Source organism: Patiria miniata, unplaced genomic scaffold (assembly GCF_015706575.1).
Source record: "Patiria miniata isolate m_02_andy unplaced genomic scaffold, ASM1570657v1 HiC_scaffold_30, whole genome shotgun sequence".
NCBI lineage: Eukaryota > Metazoa > Echinodermata > Asteroidea > Valvatida > Asterinidae > Patiria > Patiria miniata.
In genome coordinates, this window is record NW_024037070.1 from 8,641,334 (window position 1) to 8,666,629 (window position 25,296).

Below are 25,296 nucleotides of genomic sequence, written 5' to 3' on the forward strand. Positions count from 1 at the left end.
CGCAAAAATCCTATGTACAGAAATCATGAAAAAAAACACCAGAAAAAACAAATTCAGACTCTTATTCAAGCGACAAACAAATTGCAAAATGTTCTGAAACGAAGTCTTACAAAGATGAGATTCACGTGGACGTGTGTGTGCATACTATTTTTAAATTAATAACCAACCACATTGTACAATGTACATACATGTTCGTAATCAGGGACTTTGCATTTAGACATGTGGCCTTACTGTCTGTCAGATATTGTAAAATCAGAGGTACATGTACATTGTACCTGTATATTTGAATTTACTGTTACTTCGATTTTTATTTCCTAAATGAAGATCATTTCTGAAGCAAAAAGGTCTTGAAAACATTATTGAAAACCGGAATGTTCTCCCTGGCAAAGAAATGAAACGCGGCTGAAAGTTAATGACCCGCACCTCATGATTTTAAAGTTGTGGAAAATTTTGTCCTGCGGAATCTGTTTAAGTTGAAAGAATTTTAAAAACCTGACTGTTTTTTCACTTCGGTGAATTCCTAATTTAGGTCAATTTAATCGATTACTTAAACCTTGCAAGGTGAAAGTCAAGTAATATTGATTTGTACATGTACTCCTTCTCTAAATGACCGCTGGGCGTTTTGTGCCAGTCCTACGAACCTTTTCTTTTGGGTTCAGATTTTCTTTTCTGAGTCCTTAGAGAAGGGATTTATTTTTAATTCCCCTTCCTCCCACCAGCAAACAACCTGCAGGGCCCAAATTCTTGGCTCTGCTAAGCATGTGATATTCCTACTTAGCCTCCGTCTATTTCGTGGACAGCATTTATAAGCAGTGTACATGTACATGTAAGCACAACAAAACCGTGCTTAACCCCAGAGGAAAAAAGTTGCTTAAATTAAAATCAGTGACGTAACAATCCAAATCTCTATGCACGCGCAGCCGTTAGCACATGCCACTGTTTTAGCTCTGTGAATGCTGTATATTAAAGAACAAACAATATTCTAGGATCTTGGTTTCAATTCTAAAGTTGGGGGGTCATGTTTTGAATTATGCCCGAAAGCAGTATCCGGGACACGTTCTCATTCAGCCAATTGCAGCTACGTGATGTCACGCACTGAACTGACAAATAATAGTAATCGCGCACGCGTGTGCGTCATGTCAACGCTTGCGCACACCCATTCACGGATTTGCAAACCAACAACCGGAACTAACGGAAATTTAAAAAAATGCGTCACTTGACGCATCTTTGGAAATGGCCTTCTTTTATTGTTTTCTTCAAAATGACAGCATGCCAGAAGGAATAATTTCACAGGTAGTTTAGTGTCATTACTGTCTTTAAATCAAGTAAGCTTTTTAACTATAATTACGTCTTTTATTTGTTTTGATAGCTGCAAATGATCTTGCATTTCTGCTATAAGTAGCACAACTTGTCTGCTAACTTTTAAGCAACGCCATGGAATGGGTTTCTTTGATCTGCTAAGCAATAAAAAATATTCGCTTAACAAAAACTGGTCACCAGCCAAAATGCCATGCATTGTGATATTTCTTGTGATTGGTCCCCGGCTGTTTTTCCCTTAGCAAGTAAGACAGCTAAGCGATATTTTCTGTTTAGCAGCTCCCGTGAAATTTGGCCCAGTAGTCTCTCTAATAACAAGCCTGGTTGCCAAGGCTGAATTTATTCTATTCGGCCCCCGAAACACGATGATTGATTGCAAAAGAGACAATTTCTGCAGGAAAAGGCCATGAAATCGGACCGTTTTCGGAAAGGAAGGAATCACCAAATAATGCCTAGGGGATGCAATTTAGCGTCCTGCCTACGTGACATTTTACTGGAGGCAGTACGCGCCCATGCAGTGTGAGCAAAGTGGCTGTACAAATCAATTTATACTTTCAAGCCTTATAGATAATTGCGCTTGCCCTTACACCATGTACACTGTTGGCTATTTTCATCAAACAGCCAAATTCAACCAGTTTTGACATCAACTGGAAAGTGCATACAGGTTCAGATGCAGGTGCTTATGATAATCTTGGGCGTCAAGATCTGTTTGATTTTAAATTTTTGGGGGGAAAGGAGAGAGAGGGATAATTATTAGTGGAGATAAATTTCAAGAGGATGTGAAGAAATTTCAGTGTGGTCTTCAAAAACGAAGAAACACTGTTTGCTTGTCTTGAAAGTGCACGTAATGAAATGTGATGTCTTCAAGACATTACACCAAGTCCATTTTCGGAGTGTGTTAAATCTTCAATTCCCCATCTCTCTTAAGTGCTGCAGATTGCAGAAAAACCTTCAAATGTCCCAGTATCCCTGGAGGAGCATGCAATAAATGCCTCTAAAAAATAGGAACTGTCTCTTCTTTTGCTTCCAAAGATCCCCCCCCCCCAAAAAAAAACCAAAGACGGAAAAATGGACAGCCTACATGTAGAAGCATTTTCCGAAACGCGTTGTCCAGTTTCAGGCAGTATTCCCAAAGCAATGCAAAGTATTTTAGGCCTCTCTGTAGTCTGTAGGCTGGGAATTTTAAAAATAGAATGGTGCGCGAGAGAAAATAGCTCTCCCTGAGTAACCTTGGTGCCCCAGAGCTACTTTGGCAATGATTTGAGAGCGGAATACAGATAGATGTTCAAATGGAAATCACTAATTTGCGAAAGTGCTCTGTCAGTTTCACTTACGAGCATTCTCCGTTTACTGCAATCAGGCTCAATAAGACCAGATTTAGGGTGCACTTAAACTTAAGTATTTGTTTTTAACTACATGTACGTGCACAGAATACTTTCTGTACAACATTACTGTTTATAAACACAAAGTATGTAAACTTCACACGCATGTGAATAAAAAATTGACTCATTTTAAAGGCTTTGGTATTGATCGTTAAAACATTTCATCGACTTTGTCTGCATCAAAAGTGTCACCAGCACATTCACTGAGCGTTGCGATTTCCACACTAACCATGAGTCACTCTTTGCATCACACACGTCGTCCGATCAATACGTTCTAGATTGCAGATTAAGGCTGCTCCGTGTTGCGCGTGTCAGGCAGGCAGGATTTAGGGCACAGTCGGTCTTATCTACCATCGATCTCTCATCACCCATGCTCGTATTACAGAATTTTTTGCTGTTCTCCTCGGAGGCTGAGTAGGATTGACGTGGTTTGGTTCCGTCTTGGCTGACCGACCCCTTCTAATATGTGACCCTCTTCACTTTCTCCCCTCCTCCTGGAAATGTCCTCCGTCACTGAGAGAGATAGAGAAATAGTGAAAGATCTCGGATAAGACTTTTTAATTTTTTTTCGGCCAGTAATTGAAGGATTATGGGATATTTTTTGTGTTCTGTGATGATGGATGTTGACCGTACTTTTGATTTTTGCTCGGGGTACATTTCCCTTTCTGCAAAGTAAACAGATTTGCAGAGCCAAAAATGTCATGTTGCCTACATGTACATATAGGCCTACCGGTACCTATTCTTGTCTGTGTTTTGCCTGTCTGAGCTCGTTTTGTCAATAAACAAATGTATCAAATTTAGGGGGAAAATGAGCATCACAATGAATTCTGCGAAACAGCATTTTGTGATTTGGCGAGTTCTGACGACAAGAAACCGTAATGCAACAATCTTTAGTTATTTTATAGCTTCAGTCATTAATTTCAGAATATTTTACCCTTTTCCAAATGCCAGAAGTAAAATTGTCTTCGTAAAAATAACAAACATAGGAGTAGCTACAATTTTTTTCATAGTGGGGTTGGAAACTCCAGCATTCTGTTTTGGGGAGGCACAAGAACTGTAATGTGAAGGAATGAGGCCCCTTTTTGGGGAAAAAAACACCCAAAATTGTCCATTATACAATGAAGTCAATGTTATTATTAATTGTAACTTGGTGCACATGAAAGTGATGCGCGCAGAAATACACGGTATGGGTAAATGTATCTAATCATACACTAAATTGTTCTCGGGGGAAAAGACCTTCAGCCAAAAAAAATATGCCTGACGGTCGGCATGGAAACACTGGTGTATCTTGCCATGCAACTGCCTCTCTCGTACTATCCTTCTCATTAACTGTTGGCGCTGGCCAAGCTGCTCTCGACAAATTTACTTTCCACTTGGCGTCATGGCAGTATATTGATGACTGTTGATTATCCGACCAATTCTGTAATTGGCAGTTCCTTTGGAGTGGATCCTTGGGTGCAACAGGAAATTAAAACGTATTCAGATTCACTGTTCATTTTGCCTGTGCGGACCTAAGGATAGATCAGGTATACATGTACATGTATACCATTAACATTCTACAGTGTACAGGCAAATGTAGATGCCTTGTATGGAGCATTCGGTTCTCCTGCCTTAAACAAAATTAAATATTGTGCAGTAAACAATTGTAACATTCTTGGCAATTCTTCAAAATTGTAAGCAATAGGGTCATACATGTATACAGTCTTTAGTCTACATATCAAAGCAAGCATATTAGAAACTGGATTTTTGAAAAGTTTTTGAATAATTTGGAGTTAACCTTCACCTGTGCAATACAGGCACATATATACAGGTACATGTAGTTGTGTACTTGCATACATGTTTATGACACATGAACAATACACTGTACATTTGCAACAATATTACTCATAAAAACAACAGAAAACTTTAATGCATATAATGCATTTTAAATAATATTCACTGTTTTGTTTTCTGAGAAATTTATTCCACTCTTTAGGTTTTCCACTAAGTTTCATTTGACGGACATGTACACTGTACCTTACTGTGTAGTTGGTTGCTTGTCCACTGACTCTTGACCATTTTGTTACATTTGTAATTTAAAATATGTAATATACGTGTACAAAACTACAATGTACCGTACATGTATCACAGATTTATGTACAGACAGTACATGCGTACATCATGTATCACTAAATGAATACTGCTGACACCTAATCTACTATGTATGTAAAAAGTATAAATTTCATAATTGGTAATTGCCGTCATTACGGAGATACCATAGATTTGATGTGAACGTGTACTTGCGATTCATAATTACCCAAATTTATATGTATCACCACACACTGTTTTTCTCTCCTTTCTTTCCCCCTATGAATAGTTCGCTATGTCGCGGCGATCCCCTGGTGGCCGCGGTGTGTTCAGACAGCGCCGTCCACGTTTACTCTAAGGGCACTCTTTCACCGATTGGTACATTCCAAGGTAAGAAACTTCACATGTTTATTGATAGAATTTTAAGTCCATCTCCCTCCGCTCAACAGTCCATGTGAACATGTACTTGCGATTCATAATTACCCAAATTCATTCAAATTCTGTGTCTATGGCTCCCGGCTTGTTTTAAATGAGGCGATTTATAAGCAACATTGAAGAAACTAGTACGATTATACCAGATTATTCTTAAGAACATGCAGCTTTTTAATGCATGCTATAATTGAGTTTTTATTTTTAGCATCCCTGAGAGCCCAGCCACGATGGTTGGCGAGTGGTCGACAAACCTGCTTGACATTTCAAGCTATTTTGGTTACTTCCTAGCTCTGGGGAAGCCTTAGAAACACAAGTCCTTTATTTCATCTCCGAGCTTCCTTCCTGAGTTTTCTCCGAGCCGATGTTGGAATAGAGGCAGTTATGCCGGTAGTTCTTTTATCCGTGGCAGCCCTGCGGCTTTTTAAAGAATCGTTCCCGCAGCGTTTGACATATTAACAGCCTGGTCACACCGTTGCTCTTATCGCAATTTCCGTCTCGCTTGGAATCTTTATTCATTGGGAAATAAAGGGTATTAGTGTCAGGGAACAATTGCATTCCGCAAATTATGAAGAAATGCTGCTCTGGCCAGCCTTCGCCAAACAAAAATCCCTCCCCCTTGGAGAAATAGAGTCTAGCGACATCACGCCCACGGTCGTGACAATGCCTGGCGGGTTTGATTACAAGGATATTTGCTAAGACCCCACGTCGTAAATGCTTTGCGGTCATTGATGCGTGATATTTGACAGCCAACAAAGGGGAAAGAGATACGGGGCATTAATACATGTGTAAATTGTACGAGGAATTTAAGTCCCACGGGTCTCAAGCCATGCGAAAGCATCTGCGTGGAATTCATATCATTACATTACATGAAGCCGAACCATCTGATACCCATCTTTGACGGAAGCAGCGTACCGTCTACGAATGATGTTCAGCCAGCCCGAGCAATTGTCCACGGTTTCCTCTTACTGCTTTTGCGCCTTGCTTGATTTGACGTTTTGGATGGTTTGTAATTTGCCGTCCAGCCGCAAGCACGTTCTTTGCAGTTCCGACTGGTGCAAGGGAAGAAGCGAAGTGGAAGGTCTCGCTTCATTTGCGACACAGTGGAGACGTGCGGAATTGCCAGAATTAGGACATTTTTTTATTTTATGCTGAGGCCATTTCAGTCTGTCTTGAAGTTTCTTTGTTTGTGAGGTTCGTGACGGCCAATACAGCGCACAAATTTAAATTTACGAGATACGATGATACTTACAAGTCTGTCCTTTGAAAGGTGTGTCCCCGAATTGCAAGGCTGAGTGCATTACAGCAACAGTTCCCTTAAGTTCTTGAGATAGCGTAGACTTGGGCGTTATAAATTTGTGGAATAAATGCCCTTCAAAAATTGAACTAAAGTTGATAAGAGTTTCCAATTAAATGCAATTTAGAGGAGGCAGACCTGCACAGATTATGTTCTCTTACTTTTGTCTTATGCAAAAATGTGTGGTCTTTTTATCAGAAATAAATATATAAAATGTTTCTGACTGTTTTATTCATGTCTTTAAAAGTTTTGTTTAATTCAGAAATTAGACCTAAATTGAGTGCATGTGGCTGCATAAGATGGAACCATTTTCAAAATCAGGCATTCTGCGGTTGCCACTTTAACATTTCTGCAGGAAAATACAAAAGAGTAATGTGCCAGGCGCTCAATAGTAAAGATTGATTTTTGTACCTCGGTAATGTGACAGAGTTACATGTGTATTGATCTTGGGTTCATGTACATGTACACAAACATGTACATCATTACATTCAAGCAATGGGGGGGGGGGGGGGGGGACTTATTGGCGAGTACCGTACAATGTAGGAACTCATTAGCCATAATAGTGCAAGGGTTCTGCAGAAACACCTGCTGGTGCTCCAATCATGCCGGTCAGCGCTTGCCTTGCATAACATAATTGATGTAATCACCGTCATTTCAAATCCGTTTTTTTTTAAAATATTGTTTACCTAGTGTGTTCACAAAATTACAGTTTACCAAAATATCATGATTAATTTTTTTACCATTTTTCTTTTCCTCAGTTAAAAATAGAGGAGCGTGACTTAATTATGAATCAGTTTATTGGGTGTGCACCTGCTGAGGTTTGTGGTATAATGTTGCCCAGATGCAGTTTTTCGTAACTATTGATGTCACCTTTGCATCTTTTCAGGTCACAGCGATATGCTCTCCGGTGCACGGTTTGGCAATCGTAACCCTTATCATCTCTTCACATCGTCCAAAGACGGAACAGTCAGGTATGTCGATCTGGATTGATAAGGAGATTACATAGATCAAGCTAGGAATTAAGCCCAACATATGCAAACCTTATCCCTTATCCCCGCCCTTAATCCTTGCTAAGCCCCTCCCATAAATAGAACAGAACAGTTTCGAACAGACGTAGACGTCATTTCTTGATCCAGAAAAAATGTATCTTAAATTGAGTGAACTCGCAATATCTTTCATTTTGTGTAAAGTCTGTCATACATTTTATCTGTACAGTCAAAGAAAAAGATGTTATCATTTTCAAGTTGTCAGGTTTTTTTATCACTTATTCAAGATACATATGTACACATTCTTCTGAATAATACAATCCTTGTTTTACGATTACGCGTAATGTTTGCCACGCCTCAGTGCATTGAGGTCATTCAAGGCTTCACCTGAAGTGATGCTGAAAAGCTAAGACGCCAAGTGACGGCCTTCGGCTGCTGACTAAAACAGATAACGTCGATTCCCATCCTTGAATTTGGCTTTTTATTTCCCCAAACCACTTTACTTTCGTGTCGTAATTCACAATTTCAGTGAAGGAAGTTCTTGCATCGTCAGCATCACTTCGGGACTTTGTTTTGTCTCTCGGCACTTGCCAATCACTGAAGGAAAGACATTTGTCATTTTTCAAACCTCGTTTTCATCTGTAGGTTGGGTTTGTCTCCAGTGTGACAGCTGTTTTGAAGCCTTTAATAATTGAACAAGTCAACTGCCTCCAAACTGTGTCCTCACATGAATGGAATTCATATTTTTTAATTTAACAAAAACTGGACCTAATTTACGAGGCAAATCTCCAAATCTGGGGACTACTGAAAAAAAATCCTGCCGTTGAAAGTTCACACCTGAAACCATAGCCGACATTTGAGAAACATCCTTCTCCAGGGTTGTTTCACAAAATGTTATACTAAAGGTGTAAGGCCTTATTACTTAATTTCTTTTTAAAAAAAATCTGAGACTATTTTGACTTCAAGCCTACAGACAACCTTGACTGGTGAGAAGATAAATTTCGGGGAGACTCTGAGGACGACACATGGCGTAACCTTGTGACTCTTTTTCCTTAGGTGTTAAACAAAAAATTCTTGGTGAGAAAAAGGCCCTGGGGCTTCCAACAACCCCCTCCTCCCAGCTGGGATCACAGGTTCTGACTGAGAATCTTAATTTCTTACTTACCTTGCACGTGAGAATGACAGGTTTTTGACACATTGAAATGGCTGTGTAGGTGTAAGAACTCCAAGGGCCAAGGAATGTGCAACCGCGAAAAGTGTTAAAGCAAAACTTGTTTTGCATGTTAAATGGAGTCTTGAAGGACCATACTGAATCTTCACCTTGTTGGCTTTTATGTCATGCATAGGTACATGTACATGTACATGTACATGTACATGTACATGTACATGTACATGTATGTATGCATTTGTGCAGAAGACACTGGCATGTATCTCCCCCCCCCCCTCCCCCCGTTCCCCCAAGAAAGTAAATTTTTGGGGATGTGGGTTTAAATATTGTTGTGCTAGATAAAGCAGTGTAGTTTTCTGTTGCATAAAAGGCCAATTTCACACAATTTTTAATTCACTTTATGGAGATTATGAGCAGTGAGCGTATCTAAAAAAATATAGCAATACCAAAAATGGAAATTTTCATGCTTATGAATCTTTATTCTTTATTTTTTTATCCATTTTCAAAAATAAAATTGGAAATTTACCTGTTTGCTGTAAGAACACACATAAAAAAAAAATACATTGAACGATAAAAATAAGTTTAACATAAATAAAAACTAGAAAGTGATGAAAATTAAAAGAATACACCAAATTAATTCGCCAGAGTTGAAATTTGTTTAACTTATGCTACTTTGAAGCACAAAATTCTCGTTGTGATGTCACAAATTTGCATTCTTGCTGAGTATGAAGCCTCGTAAAATTGGTCCCTGGTACATTCTTGTTTAAACCCCGAGTTGATCTAATAATGTGTTAGGCCCTATTAGTGACTAGAAATAGGTCCATTTTATATTGGAGCGTGCCTGCCGGTCTCTCCAGATGATTATCTCGACGCATGCTTACATCAAAATTTCTTAATGGCAATTTCAAATTGTAGTTTTATTGTCTCAATAAGTCATGATGTACGTGTGTACGTGCCTTAAAGCCTACTGAGTGTATAAAACTGTGCGGCTCTAGACTTGGTCTTCACTTTGAATTCTTTCTTTGAACATTATTCTATGAATAATCTCAACGTACAGTACAAAATTCTCAGATATTGGTACTGTTGCATCGGTACGTGAAGTAAGTAAAAAGTAAAGTCTGTCCCGAGCCAATGTGGCTCGTCAGGCCGGTGTTTATCTCCGGTTTTAGTAGCATGAAACGACTGAGAATATTTCTACTCCCCCTGGATGGGATGCTAGTCCATCGCAGGTTACTCCCCAGCTAATGCCAGTACCCATTTATACTCCTGGGCGGAGAGGGGCAAGTGGGAGTGAAGTGCCTTGCCCAAGGACACAATATATGACCAGCGGCTGGATTTGAACCCCGGACCCTCTGATCATGAGTCACGAACCCTAACCACTAGGCCACACACTCCCCCTATTTTTTGGTTTTACTTTGTTTTGTTTGCCTTTTTTTGGGGGGGGGGGCGTTGTTTGTTTGGTTTTTAATGCTAATGAAGGTTCAATCTTTGATTTTGTTTTTAGTATAATCATATCGGCTGTATGGGCTCTGGGCGCCAACAAAAGAGGGCGCGTTTTTATCACTATTGAGAGCACTGTACATGTAGATAGGACACACATAGTGTGCATACTTTTACTGTACTGGTTCGTGCGCAAAGTACATGTATGCACGACTTCCTGAATGTGCCAAAAGCTATTAGCCACAGCGTCTTCACGTGAGCATCATGCGTCGTTGGCGCCAATATAACTTGCGAAGGTCTCCCAGATTAATCCCCGCCACCAATAACTTTGGATCATTCGAAATACGCAGTGGATGGACCGGGAACCAGTCTAGATCACCCCCAACTCTCCTTTTCTGGCCGTTTGAAGGAGTACTTGTGCACAGAGCCCATAGTCCTTGCCACTAGAAATCTGTAACTACTCATGAATTATGCAAGTTGGTTAATGATTCAAGCCCGAGGCATTGAAAGGAATATGCACGGCTGAACAGCAAATGTGGTAATGCGTATGCGGGTATTTCGTCTCTGGCTGTCATGGAACATTAGCTGCTGTACAAGACCCTGTCCGGATATATTTGTTCTGACATTTCGCAAGAATTTGCATTTTGTCTTCAAAATTTAGGATACATTGTACGAAAATGCTGTGGTCCTTACATCTGTTTGTTTTCAAAAAAAAATTACAACTAAGGCCAAAAAAAAAAAATATTTGGTCTCTGGTCAGACCAAAGTTCCGGAATTGACGCGGGGACGCGGCTTTTTTTTTTTTTTTTTTTCTTTTTTCCTTCAAGCTTGGATTGTACAGACAAGGTGGGGTACTATTTTGCTTTTTTTGGTGTCCTCATGTACATTGGTGTCCTCCATAATTTGCCTTGGTGCTCTCGATCATTTGCCTTGGTGCAATTTCCCATTCCTTGGTGCTCTTTGGTAAAAAAACTTGAGGAGGTGCGGAAATAGAGGGCGCTGTTGGAGCTACCGCGGAACATTTTGGGAAAAAAAAGATCGACGTGCGCGCTGACCAGAGACCGACTTATTTTTTTTTTTGCCTAATAACAGTAATATGAATTTGTATTAAAAAGCAAATTTCCACCGAATAGGTGGTCATGGCATGGTACATCATTACTATTACCCCTGCTCACCGAGCCTCTGAAAACATTCATCTTAGCTCCCCGCGGAGTATACAACTCTATTAACTAAACAACTGTAGAACTTTACTGAATTGTTGTTGTATTCCCAAGCTCATGTTTGATAGATGAGATGGATAAAAATCGCATTTGAATAACGTCCATTTTGATTGATTATCTACAGGTGCTGGGATATGCGGACAAAAAGAACGAGGGCATCACAGGTGTACACAGGTAGGTACATGTAATTATGTCATGAGAAACTGGATATATTAGGACGTCAAGGAAAAACCAAGTTGAAGACTAACCTGCTAAAATGATAAAATTCCTGTAAATAAGCAGTTTTCGTAGAGGTGTTTTACAGTCAGAGAAGAAAAATAATCACTCTTAAGATTTGAAAATACCAAAAGCATCCAAGTAAATACAGTCAAATACAAATGAATACAGTCAGAGGTGTATGAATGACTAGAAATGAACAGAAACTGTTGACAAATTACGCTGGCGACAGCTCAATTACAGAGGTAAATATAAAGAGCTGTAAAAATTGCAGACTTCCTATACTTTCCTCATTCATCATCATTTTACAGTGGCTGATGATATCTCTGTAAATATTTGATCCAAAGAAGAAAAAAATTGGCGATACATCAGCGGGGCAGTTTGTTTGTCGTCTGAAAAGCTTTGGATTGCATTTGTCATTATTCATTAAGTACAGCGGCGTACAAGTATCAACGGTGAAATTTGCTACGACTCATCTCACCGTCGGGCTGCGTCAGATCCGGGAATTGCGTTCAAATGCGATGCCCCGCTGTCGTCGCGGCAAGAGAGAAGTGGGAAATGTTGTCGCCAACCATCACCCGGCAATCGTAAATTACATTACTGAGCAGCGTCACACAACATAAAGCAAGGAAAAAAAAAACTGCCTAGCTGGAGTCTTTCCACGTGAGCTGTTCCCCGATCGATTTTTGGTGCGAGAAAAATCTCCCGAAGCAATGACATGTCCTCAAGGCTGACCAAAGTCTGTTCTTGCTTATTTCATCTTTTACTACTTTCTTGTCTTTTTGGAACTGGCTGACTGTTCTTCGGACACGGCGTGATGTCATTGATCGGGTCGCAGCTAAAACAACTTTTGCCCCGTTCCGTCACTTTTAGTCACAGTTCTGATGCGGGGGAGGGAGGGGTGATGATGATGTAGCAGTGAGGGGGCGACGAGCGGAAAACGTAAACATTGGTGATTCAAGATGAGACAGGAACAGTTTAATTTCTATCATATGATTCAGTGGAGAATATTTTTTTTTAAATGTATGCTCACGATCAAAGATAAAAACTAGGAGCAGATTCACTGTGAAAACAAGGGAAGCATTGGGCAAGGGGAGTTTAGGGGTAGCGTAACATCTGAAATCTTGCTACACTGGGTTATGTATTGCGTACAACAAATTGACAACAAATTGACAGCAAATTTGCAAGCAATTCCATGAAACGGCATAACTACCAAACAGAATTCCTTGTTTGTGAGCAAATATTCTCTCTCTCAAACTTAACTCACTGAGTAGATGGAACAAAAAATAACTGAGACAGAGTCTAGCCTTTGACATCAAAGTCAATGTAAATTCTTTTCCATTCTACCGGTACCTCTGTATTCAAAATGCATGATGTACCGAACTTCCCATTCGGATTTATTGGGAGTTCAAGGTTCAGAGTTCAACATCATGTACAGAACTTCCCATTCGGATTTATTGGGAGTTCAAGGTTCAGAGTTCAACAGCCGACTCTAGTCTCGATCCATGCCTGGCTTCGTGATTCGTGCTCCAGACAGCAAATTGTCCACATATATACATGCACAAGATTCTTCCCTGGGGGTGTCTGCATTTCCTGTCTGCGACGCCATTTCTCTGTGACATTGATTGGTCCCCTGGCATTTAGCGGCTGAAATCATTTTTTTCCCCTCTTCTTGATGGCTCAAGACCATTTCCGTTCTCTTCCACATCAAACACCCACGTCTGAATCAGGCATTGTTGGCTGTGGCTTTGGTGTTTTGCCATTGATGTGCTATGCTGAATAGCCATAGTCCTATCAGATAACAGTATCTATTTCAAATATGACTGACGTCAAATCATAATGATCCATAAGCCAAGGTGTTACATGTAACTCGGCAGATATCTTAAGCAGAATTACCAATTCAAGGAGCGTGTTCATCACACAAAATATAATGCTTGAATATAAGAAAAATTAACTGTTTAAGTCATTAATTGACTTTTTAAAGAAAACAGTTACTAATCTGTGGATGTACATGTACTTTTTGTATATCACATGTCACATGTACATGTATTTACTTTTATTACAGTTTTGTTGATAACCCAATTAATGTATGCTGCCCAAGGTGTAGAAAATGGTATTCACATTCCAACATGGGATACTTTATTCAATTGGACACTGAATTCACGGCCAGTTGAGTGCATGTAAAAAAAAAACATTTTAAAAAGGTGTTTTACTGCACACACGTAATGAAAAAAAAAAATCCTGCAATAATTAGTTTCTCTCAAATGACTAGCAATGGTTTCTTCTGGGCATGTTTTTTGGAAGTTGCAAGTGATCCCTCAGTGTGGAGTCCTTTATCGGTGTCGTGACCGCGATTCGGCACTGAAGATTAAACTGATGAATCAAAGACACGCCATGATTGATCTTAACACCTCCGTTGCCCAAAGATGGATCGGGCATGGACGTGGTGACAGCACACAAATTCAGAAACCAGGGGACTTTTTTGTTTCAATATTTCTCAAGATTTGAAAACAAGAAAGCAGCACTGTTAAAAAAAAATGCTAAACAAAACAAAACAGAAAACAAAAACATGTTTTTGCAAAGATTTCTTTTAATATTTTGTCACCACTGCTGAAGTACATGTACAACGCATTCTGAATGAACCGGTTACATGTACATGTAACTGTCTTGATTGTCACATGTGTGACAACATCCTAATTAAGAAACTATATGTATATATTCTCAAGATACGAAAAACAAAAAAGTCTTGGTAAAAAAAACCAAATAAAAACAAGATGCCATGTTTGTAAAAGTTTTCTCTTTACATACAATGTATCACCACTGCTGAGCATTTCAATTCCGCACTTATTTTCTTTCCTTTGTGTCATTCAGTTGCTATCAATCCAAGCGAATTTTTTTTCTGCACTACTATATAAAAATATCTTGTCATGGAACATCTTTCTTTTTTGCCAGTTACTGGCAAGTCGTTCACCCCGTCTGTAGGTCGTTTTATGCCTGATTGCTTCCTGTAGACAAATGAGCTTTCAATCTTAGTCCCCAAGTGATTGAATTTGTATCTCATGTTACAGGGGTTGAAAGGGAAAAAAAAGAAAAGAAATTTGTTATTTTCAGCACTGTGTAATCAGCCACAGACAGCATGTCAATTTGCGCTTACACAAGTTGACATGACGTGAGGGTTTGCTTAGTTCCGTAACAGTTATTTAATAGCGGACATTTATTTTATTTAATTTAGTTTATTTATTCATATACATGTAAGAACATTTTACATGTTCATTTGTGAACAATTAAAAAATATATTTAAAGATGGTTTAGCTACATGTACATTACCACATGGATGTTTAATGGTCCAATTAAAACTGACCAATTAAAAGAATAGGCGTGACAAAATCACTTTAGAGTTTAAACAGTAACGAAAACATAATGACTGAAACAGAATCTTTAGAAATGTTAGATTGATCTAAAAAGAAATTTGAATAGTGAAAGTTTTTTAAATTTGAACAGTGAGAGAAATTGGTTGTGATTTTTGTGGAAACATTAAAACTATATTCTATATATTTTGCAACTTTGATCTTCCAGAGGTTGCCAACCTGTGGATTGGCAAGTAAGGGTCAATTGCAAAGAAAATCCCTCAATAAAATGGGTGTGTTTCTTTATCCCTCTCTCCTTTCCCTTTCTGTCCCCTGCCCGCCCCCTTTTTGCCCCTCACCCCGCCCCCGTCACAGGTATCCAAGGCAACATGTTCACCAGTTTTGACGTCAGCTGTAATGACTCCATTATCTGTGCCGGGACTCAGGCCCAGGGAGACGATGCCTATTTGATATTCTGGTGAGTCTCTCTGTCAATCTTCTGTCTTTTTTGTTGGTTGGTCCTTCCCTGAGATGTCTGAAGTCTGTTTGTTTGTTATTCTGATACCATGTTAATGTGTACCCGTGTTTTTATATGTTGTGTTAATAATTGAATCTATTTGAACAGAGTTCGGATCAACATATCTTACGATGTCTGTTGTGGAAGGCTTTAGTTTTTGCGTTAGCAGTTTATCCCCATGTTAAATGAGAGAGAGGGAGAGATTGAACAAAATATTATGTTTTAGTAGACAATGCATCCATGTTTTTGGAGGATGAACCTTTAACGTAACTGTCAAATAACAAGACCATGATTTACCTGTGGGTTTGAAGAAAGGCTGCAAATGAAGTGACATCTTTGATGTGATGTGCATTCTTGAGCTCCACTCTGTGCTTGTCATGATGAATCATTGGGCTTGTTAATGATGTGAGGTTTCCGCTTTCAAATTGGTTTTGAAATGTAGAGTGGTTTGTTATGCAATGAAATTGGGAGCTGAGGGAAAGTGTTGACTGTTGAGCATGAAGTATGATGTACGTTTGATAAACTGAACCGTAATGACCATCTTCACTGATGCATGTTTATGGATGACATCTCATTGTTTTTGTCATGGATTGACCAATCATTGTTAAGTATTTAAGTCTGCTGGAATACAATGTATAGTGGACAACACAACCCTTTCTTGGGAAGTTTAAAAGTGAACTAGTAAGTATGTGTTACCATGAATTGTGAACGACTTAATGACCTCAATATGATGTTGAACCCACATCCGTTTATATATCGCCTAGTTTGTATCATCAAACAAAATTCTTTCTTGATAGATAAACCGGTACCTGATGTACATGTATGTGAACTTACACGTAATCATACTGTATAAGGCCCCCCCCCCCCCCAAATAGTCGGTCCTCTGGTCAGACCGAAGTTCCGGAATTGATGCGGCAAAGCGATTTTTTTCTTTCAAGCTTGTTTTGTACAGACAAGGTGGATACTATTTTGCTTTTTTGTGTCCTAATTATACATTGGTGTCCTCCATAAATTGGCTTGGTGCCCTTTATCATTTGCCTTGGTGCAATTTCCCCATTCCTTGGTGCTCCTTGGTACAAAAATTTGAGGAGGCGCGGCAATAGAGGGCGCTGTTGTAGCTTCCGTGTTAATTTGAAAAAAAAAAAGGTTGACGCACATGATTAAAATCGACGCGCGCACTGACCAGAGACCATGTAATTTTTTTTTTTGGCCTAATGGGCACAAGTTTGTCTTCATTATGAGGCAAGAATGCATTTTCATAACCAACACAAGACAGTGTCTGTAATATTCCGTATCAAATTCATGTCTTTCTAAAATTGATCAGGATTGCGGAGAACTGCAGATCTTGAAGCTATTTTTCCTCTTCTCGAAAAGCCAATTCCTTTGAAACCCCGCTCCACAATGCAGTATTTTTTTGTCAAGCGGCTGAGGTACAAGGGTACTCTTGATGGGCCTGAGGATACAGTGCGGCTGACATAATATGCACTTAGATTGAGGGAGGCTCGTTCGTTCGCTGTACACCCCAGAGAGTAGTGGAAAGTATGCGCCGTCGTAATCACGATCGCCTTTCTGCCTCCGTGCGCGACAACACATCGGACAAACCTGATGACACAGTCTAATTGAAAGAGAGAGAGAATTGAATCACTACGAGGAAAACCGAGGAAAATTTAGGCCAAACATGGAGGGAGAGAGGGAACTTGATGACAAGAAGATGACAAGAAGGGGACATGATTGAGGTTTCTGAGGATGATATTGGTTTGGCCCTAAGGAAGGTAAAAGGATAACATGCTGGAGTATTCATTTTCTTGTTTTTCTTACTTCTAGTGGTACGAAGTAATAAACATCTAAATACAATTTGTTTATTTCATATTGCATATCTAGAACCTTCTTACGACAATAATTGGTTTTCTATTTTTGTTATCCACTAATGGCAGTTAACATACAGACTGGATAAACACTGTGAAGTGATTTTTACTTTTTCTTGTCACATACTATTGGACTTTTTTTTTCTTCAAATTTTGGCGACACTTGATACTCAAATGTAGATTTCTCTGTCGCACTCCAACTCCACCACCCATCCCCAACGCCACTCATGTTACATATTAAGGTGCATTGCAATGGTTGCTGAAGACATCAAAATTCACAAACGGCTCTTTTTGCAAGTTGACATATGAGCAGCCTTTGAATCAAAGAATACTGGCAAGGGGACTTTCCATCAGTAGGGGACTTTCCATCAGTCCATGCCGTAGTGGTTAAGAACAGATGTCTTTAATAACAGGAGACGGTGTGTCCAAATCGCTTATAAATCCCCGTTTTGCTCATACCAATTGTCGTAAGATCGCCATATTTGTTGATGCGTTAGTTTGTTGATTACATGTATTTCTAATTACTTGCACACACGTTGAGAATGTGCATTCCTAATTCTGAACGATGTTCAGGGCCAACTTCATATTGAAATTATATTCGGCTCGGCAGTACAATGTAGCACAACGTTTAAAACCGCACCGTGCTACTGCTATACTAAATGGATAACCACGGCAGGCCCTGTCGAGCTAAAGTTTTCTGCCGAGCCGAAACCAACTGCCGAGCCAAATTGGTTTCAGACTTGGTGCTTTTGCCGTGTTGAATAGGAAAATAAGAAGTTGATTTATATTCGACACGGCATAAGCACAACATCTGAAAAACGGGCCTAAGAAACATAAAGTAGACAGCAGTATCACAATGCCTTCATGGGAAGCATTGATTGAAGGATGTGTGCATTTTTTGTGTGTCCATTTTTGGCATCCACCTGTGACACGAACTGAAGCCAGACTTTGCTGGGAAGGATTTTCTTTCCTGTCTTAAGCCCCCCAGGCAGCCGAACAGATCCTCTGTCAAAGAGAACAAAATGAAATTGAAACGTGAAAATTAATGGAAACTTGGAAGTAATTAATTGAAAGTTGAGAATGCCAAGTATCACCTGCTTGTTTGTTGCTTTGCATATCTGATTACCAAAATGTAAAAAAAAAAATTCTGCTCATGTTGAATGTTTTTCTTCAAATTCTTCCCTGTGGGAGATTAGTAGAACGCCGGAGCCTGAATGTTGCAGCTTACACATCGATCAACAGATGGGCAGCTGCGTGCTGAAATCTAATGAAATATGATTGCTTCTCCTCGTATTTGTCCAGCCCTCTAGCGTTCCTTAGGCACTGTCTGCTGTGTTGAAGTTTAGTCCTTAGTCTACAATTATTTTCAGGTTTTATTTTCGGTGGTCAGACTTGTCTCACTGGCATGATTTCAAAGTTTGCGAACCGATTGCGACTATTCTTCACGAGTCACTGAGCTGTAGTGAAGTCGATAACAAGTGGCAAATCACAAGTCAAATCACAAGTCAATCGCTAGTCAATCACAAATCAAATGACAAGTCAAATCACTAGACAAATCACAAGTCAATCACAAGTCAATTGCTAGTCAAATCACAAGTCAATCACAGGTCAGTCACAAGTCAATCACAAGTCAATCGCTAGTCAAATCACTTTTAAGCAAGGCTGCAAAATAAGATGAGATGAACAATGACAACAGAAAGCCTTTTACAAAGTTCATTTGAGTACGTAGCTTGTAGCTCGTGACGTGACTGGAGACCGATGATTGACCTTTAAATTTGTAAGGACTCGACTACGCGTACAACTTGGCCATCAGGAAAATCCTTCAGCATTGCAACAACAATAGGGGTAATTAGAACTCCCCTACTCCGTACTACGGTGATCAACAGAAAAATAGAAGGCACGATCGCAACACCTCTGCAGACACTGGTCCGTTCCCGCTGCCTTTTTTTTGCAGGCTTGAGAATCTTCCTGTTTAAACAGGAATTCCTGTGTTTTTTTCTTGTTGCCCTGTCTGCGTTTTTATTTGTTTTGAGCCTGTTTTGGGGCTTTTTGCCTGATTTCACATCTTTTTTTTCCATTTTGCACAAGTTTCCTGTTTTTTTTTCATTAAAAGTCATTCTCATGCCTGTTTTTGAGCTGAGGTAGTGACCCGGATAGGTCGTGTAACTGTTCTCTATAGTTTAGTTCAGCTGTCTTGTTTCAATTTTTTCCTCGAATTTACAAGTTTTTTCCAAACAGATTGCAATGGCTTGAGGTTTTACATTTTTTTTTCATTGTCGTTGCGTGTCAGTCAGAAGTACTTTAGCCTAAGGTTGATTTGAATTGCTCATGACGCACAGCGTTCTACTTGAACTGCCTGTCTGTGTTCACTTGTCATAATTACAGTGAGGTGTTGATTAAGCCTGACTCTTGCTGAATAAGAGGAACACTTATAAAACCAAAAATAAATCCATCAGGAAACCTGAGAATAAGGTTAAGTGTGTGCCTTGCGGGAAGAGTTCCAATCAAGAAACTTCTCTTTATTAGAAGCTTCTCTTTATTGGAAGCTTCTCTTTATTCATTTAATTGGATTCTGGTCGGTTCAGACTCGAGGCGAAGGCTGAAGTATCCGAAGCTCGAGAGACATTCTGGGAATTGCCTTGGGATGCGTAACGTGCCGTTCAAATCGCAAGTCTTGAATAATGCGACAGTTGCGTTGATTTGCTGGCTGGAAATGGAATACAAATACCCACGAGGTGTGAACTTAATCTATCTCCCGGGACCAATCTGTTCATTTTTTAAAAATCGGTTTAGTTTGTCTGCGGACCTGGATGCCTTTGGGGAAATTGTAACTTGATGGTTTTAATGGCTTAAATGTGTCCCCGAAGACAAGTTTTTTTTGTCTGTGGTTGCGTTAATCTACAAGTTGCCTTTATGTGTATGCTTAAATTATAGTCATGGTTGTTTCAGATGGGATTTCAAGGCCTGAAACGGTTGGCTCGCTGACGAAAACTCAAGTCAAAAGGCAGGGGACCAAGTCATTGGTCAACAGCCACTAGTTAGGGATCAGAATAAGAACAATACATTTTGAAAATTTGCTATTTTTTTCCATTTCAAATTAGATGTGAATAACAAACATGAACAAATATTTTCGTTTTGGTAAAATTCCTTTTTCAGAGCAGGCGGCCATGGACTACAATTTTAGCTTGTCCTCCATGGTTTCAATCTGCCTGTTGTTTTAAAAATTATTTTAAAAAATGTTACAGGTGAAGAATATGTCACTCACGAGTCAGGAGTCTTCATTGTCGAGTCTGAGTCACGATAGTTGAGTCCGTATCTGAGTATTTTGTGAATGCGACTGAAATCTGAGTCACCGAATTGCAAGTCAAGACAAACTCAAGTTTGAGTCCTGTACTCAGGTTATACAACTCTGGCAGGAATAACGATTTATTTCTAGTAAAAGTGACATTATTGGGGGGGGGGGAACTGTATACATACACAGCAATGACAAATATTTCTAAAGCCGGTTTGGAACTCTCAGAGACTAACAATTGACTACAATTGTATCAGTCGGAGCAATCGATGAGGAGTGTAGTGTAATTAATTAAGTACCTGCTGCCTGTTTGAACTAGCCAAGAGTCGCAGAAGAACAGGTGGTACGGTATGTCAGATGCATGGGTCATGTCAGGCAGAAGAGTGATATAAAGGAAGTCGTAATGCCTCAAGGGAAGTACAGAATCAGCTTTAAAGAAGTTTCCACTTGAACACTAATAGTACTGTGCCGTGCATTCATTTCATCAAGGTACTGCAAAGTGAGGTTTAGGATTTTGGCGATGTCGTGTATTTCATGTCAAAAAGACCAGGGATATAGAAAGGAGGCATTTCTATATATCCTTTTTTTGGGTATTTTATTTGTTTAGTCCATTTTTTTTACTCAGGGTACATGTATGCCTAATACAGTTTAAAACTGGTCACCATTGGGGCCCTGCACACATTACATATTATTTAATAATGTTAAAACAAAGTTAAACTCATAAGGAAAAAGCGCATTGGTGAAACAGGCGACGAACGTTAATACTCACACCACCCAAACACAAGGCCAAGGCCACTCAAAGGCCAATTTTCACGCAAATTCAGCATGAACGCCTTACACTTTTCTGAATCTCTTCTCATATTTCTTTGCCTGCTCTCATAAGGACAGTCTTGCCGACCTTAACCAACTTGGTTTGTATCGACGTTCCCCCTCTGGGTTCTAATCATCTGTGTCCCGGCTTTATGCCTGAATAGTCCCTTGGATTCAGCCTGTTGCCTTCCTGAATTGAGCTCCGGCGAGTCAAATTTGAATAATGGATTTTCGGTGTTGCTGCAGTCGTAGCGCCCGAAGTGCTGCACAAATTCCGGGGTCTGTGCTGAGGTTTAATTTGCGCCAGAACCTGCTGGATCTCCTTCCAGATTCTATCAATTTTAGATTGCCTGCCTTCCAGGATCCAACGCCATTCAACTGCTAAGGACAGAAAGTTCAAATGGAAAGAAATTATATTACCAAAACAACATGTAACCAGTTAAAATGCCACGTGATGCATATAGTTTTGACTGGTTCGCGTCGGATATTTATGAGCCGTTCGGACAAACTGAGACGGAACTGGACACAAGCTGTAGTGCAGAAAAAATGGAGAAAAAAAAAAAAACGAATTGAGGTGTTTTTTATTTTATTTTATTAAAGTTCTGTTTCATTTTGCCAGAGCGCCTATCATTTCTCAGTGCATCAAATTTGCTTAAATATTGTCTGCTAAACAGCTCTATATCAGGGGTGTAAAATCTCAGCTTTACAGCTGATTTCAGCTTTTTTTGTTCTGGATTTCAGCTTTTTTCCTCTCACTTGCTGTGTACAAAAGTATAGGAGTTTTCCAAATTGCAGCTTTTTTACGCCTTTTTTCCAGCTGTTTTCAACTATTTTTATCAGTGGTCACTCACACCCCTGCTATATGCAGTTGGACCCTGCAGGACGTTCTTAGACTCCCATCCGGCAGCTGATGTAGCAAGAATGTAATTCTGAGAATCTGCTTCATGAACATCCTTACAAAATGGACCCACTTGTGTGCAATTACTGCCCTTTCAGGCCCGACGTAAGAACTGCCTGATTTCGGATCAACATCGCTGTTTCCTTCGCTGCTGTGTCGTATATTCATTTGTTCTGGGACCTCCAAATTCCTCAGTTCATTTCCTCTGTCTTGTTGACTTGCATTCCAGAACCCACTGAATTACTAACAAAGTATTCAGCTTAGGATACCTGTACAAACAGTTAGGAATTTCAGTAAATTAATCTTCAAATGAACTTGTATAATTAAGTCCAGTGTTTTTTGTGTTTTTTTTATGGTTATCTGGGCCCAATATTTCACGGCGCTGCTAAGCACAAAAATTTGCTTAGTACAAAAAAAAAGACTGGCTTATAAAAGCAGGTTACTAGCCAAAACGCCATGTGGTTTTCATGCTAAGTAAACAACAGCTGAATACTCATCACGAGCAATATATATTACGTGAAGTTTTGGCTGGTAACCTGCTTTTATAAGCCAGCCCTTTCTTGTGCTAAGCAAATTTTTGTGCTTAGCAGCGCCGTGAAATTGGCCCCTGAACTCATGAAAATCCACAACCAGTTTTTGCAGGTTTTTTTTATGGATAAAGGAATATGGGGCTCAGCCACTGTCGCCATACACAGGGGTTGATTTTTTTACTTGATGAAATGACCGAACTATAAGGCTGTTGTACAGCAATGGATGTTTGTGGATTTAGGAGGGATCTTAGCAGAAATGATCAAAGGGTTTAGGGATTTTTGGGACATAGCATATTTATAAGTACAGTGATTCTGCATCCAAATCAAGTTCAACACGATTTCTGCCTGGGGCAACTGAGCAGGAACCGTATTAATAAATGCTATCGTGAGTATGTTTCCCCGGATGTGTTCCTTCCGAAATGCCGGAGGCGGGTGATTGACAAATGTGGTGTGCAAACCCTCCCCTTCCGTGGTTATCTCCCCGTAGGCCTGGGCTGTGGTTGCCGTGACAACAAACCAGCATCCCAGGAAACGTGGGAGTTATTGATTTTCGGGCCGTTATGCTAAGACGAGAGGAGCCGAAGATTGCAGCGGGATGTTGATGTTTTTTCCCCCCTGTCGTGAGGCAGTGTTGATCTTGCCAACTTTCAAGGTTTTCTTTGCGCCGTCCTTGATTGCTGGGAAAACGCAAAAGGAATCAGACAAAAACAAGTCAAGTATGTCTCCTATTTCTACAAGGCTCCAGATTCTGTTTGCCTGATTCACAGAGTATAAACCGACTTCTATTTTTGTTATTCTGGACGCGTTTTACATGTATACACACTGACTAAAACAACAGCATAGTGTTATGACATGGTACTATTACAAAATGAAAAGTGGATTTTAATCAGTAATATGATCATTAGGCCAAAAAAAAAAAGTCTCCGGTTTCTGGTATGGAGCTTGCCCAAAAAGTGGTGCGGCGACGCGGCTGTTTTTTTTTTTTTACCTGATTTTTTTGCTTCAAATGTCGGCTGATGACTGCAAATGGTGCCCGACTAAACTTAGTGCAAATATATGGGAGTCCAGAGAGGCCACATAAAGCTTATTCTCGACCATAACCCAGTCTAAAAACACGTTAAAATTGTGCAGCAGCAGGATTCCAGTCAAACCAGTGAGTTTGGCGGTTTTGAGACATCTTTCATTGAAAAAAAAAACTTTTTCATTTTGCAGATGCGCATGGCTACGGCGACGCGCGCGCATACCAGAGACTTTTTTTTGGCCTTAGTAACATATAACTGTTGTTTCGAGAAGTGAAGAATAACAAAATAGACACCAAAATGTAAAGAATGAAGAGCATTTAACGACAAAAAAGACTTGCATATTTTCTGTAGTGGTGACACAAGTATTCCATATGATGTACATGTGCAAACTGTGTTTGTTTTTTTGTTGTTCTTACAAGTGATAGCGGCGCAGATCCTGGAAAAAACAAGACAAAAAATGTTGACTTATAAAAAACTGTGCTAATTATAATAAAAGACGAAACAGCGGGAGTGGTGTAACTTAAGACGAGTGCCATCTGCCTCCTGCTCAAAGATGTCTAGGCTTGCCCGTCTTACTGATGATAGATGAACCCATCAGTGCCCTGGATGCAAGACGGAGAAAGGAAGAGACGAGAGAGCAGGATGAGGAATGAGATGACATAAGGGGGATGAGGAATGGAAAAGGATTGATGAGAGAAAGGAGAGAGTTCATTAGCGGAGAGAGCTCGGCTTAGTGCTCCCTGTCCTTAGAATGTGAAACGTTGATGGATTTGCTGTGTACTCTGTTACAGTTTGATTGCCATGAACTACCGTACTGTTCCATGCAGTACATTGTGGTTCTCGGTACTATTAGGGTTTGTCTGTAAAGTCATTTACTGGGGTGTCTTATTGGAATTAGGAAAATAAAACTAAACAGGAGATATGTGAGTTGGGGTGGGGTTGGGGTTATACAATTTCCACGATATACCATAACATACTTGATGTAAAGAAAATGCTTCCTTTGGCATTTGTCAACAGTTGATTAATGATTTTTCTCATCTGTTTGTCAATACAGGGACTGTCGCTCAACCAATCTCCTTGGTGCCTACAAGGAATCACACTCAGACGACATTACACAGGTAAATAGAGCAGGAAATAGGAAAGACATTGCAGGCAGCAAGCAATTGTTCTTGTAGGAGGAAGTTACATGATAAGGACAGCAGGGGAAACGTCATCGTCCTTGTCAGTTCCCTCCGCCTTCCCACACTCACATCAGCTCATTCTCGGTGCCGTGACACCCGGTTTTTCGCCGTCTTGTTGATACAGCAAATGATGTTTGTATTATTCCATGGAACGGTTAAAGTGCCTTGGGTTCCTGAGCGCTGAGCCCTGAGCCCCGCATAATTGATCGTTAAACAAAACTGCCGGGGAGTGAGTCGGTGCGTAGCAGTGCTTTTGACGCTGCCAGTAGTGCGTATTGTACCGTTCCGGCGATGTCACTTACTGAGGGATGT

At 40.0% G+C, this 25,296-nt stretch overlaps 1 protein-coding gene across 1 annotated transcript in view; it reads left to right on the forward strand.

Annotated features, from left to right (window-relative positions):
- The window catches only part of LOC119739554 (WD repeat-containing protein 89-like), a 46,204-nt gene that overhangs the window by 9,085 nt on the left and 11,823 nt on the right, over positions 1-25,296 (forward strand). The window contains exons 3-7 of the mRNA XM_038214536.1: positions 5,056-5,156; positions 7,379-7,463; positions 11,431-11,480; positions 15,245-15,347; positions 24,858-24,921. Coding sequence (XP_038070464.1) covers positions 5,056-5,156; positions 7,379-7,463; positions 11,431-11,480; positions 15,245-15,347; positions 24,858-24,921 — 403 coding nt within the window. The remainder of the gene's footprint in view (positions 1-5,055; positions 5,157-7,378; positions 7,464-11,430; positions 11,481-15,244; positions 15,348-24,857; positions 24,922-25,296) is intronic.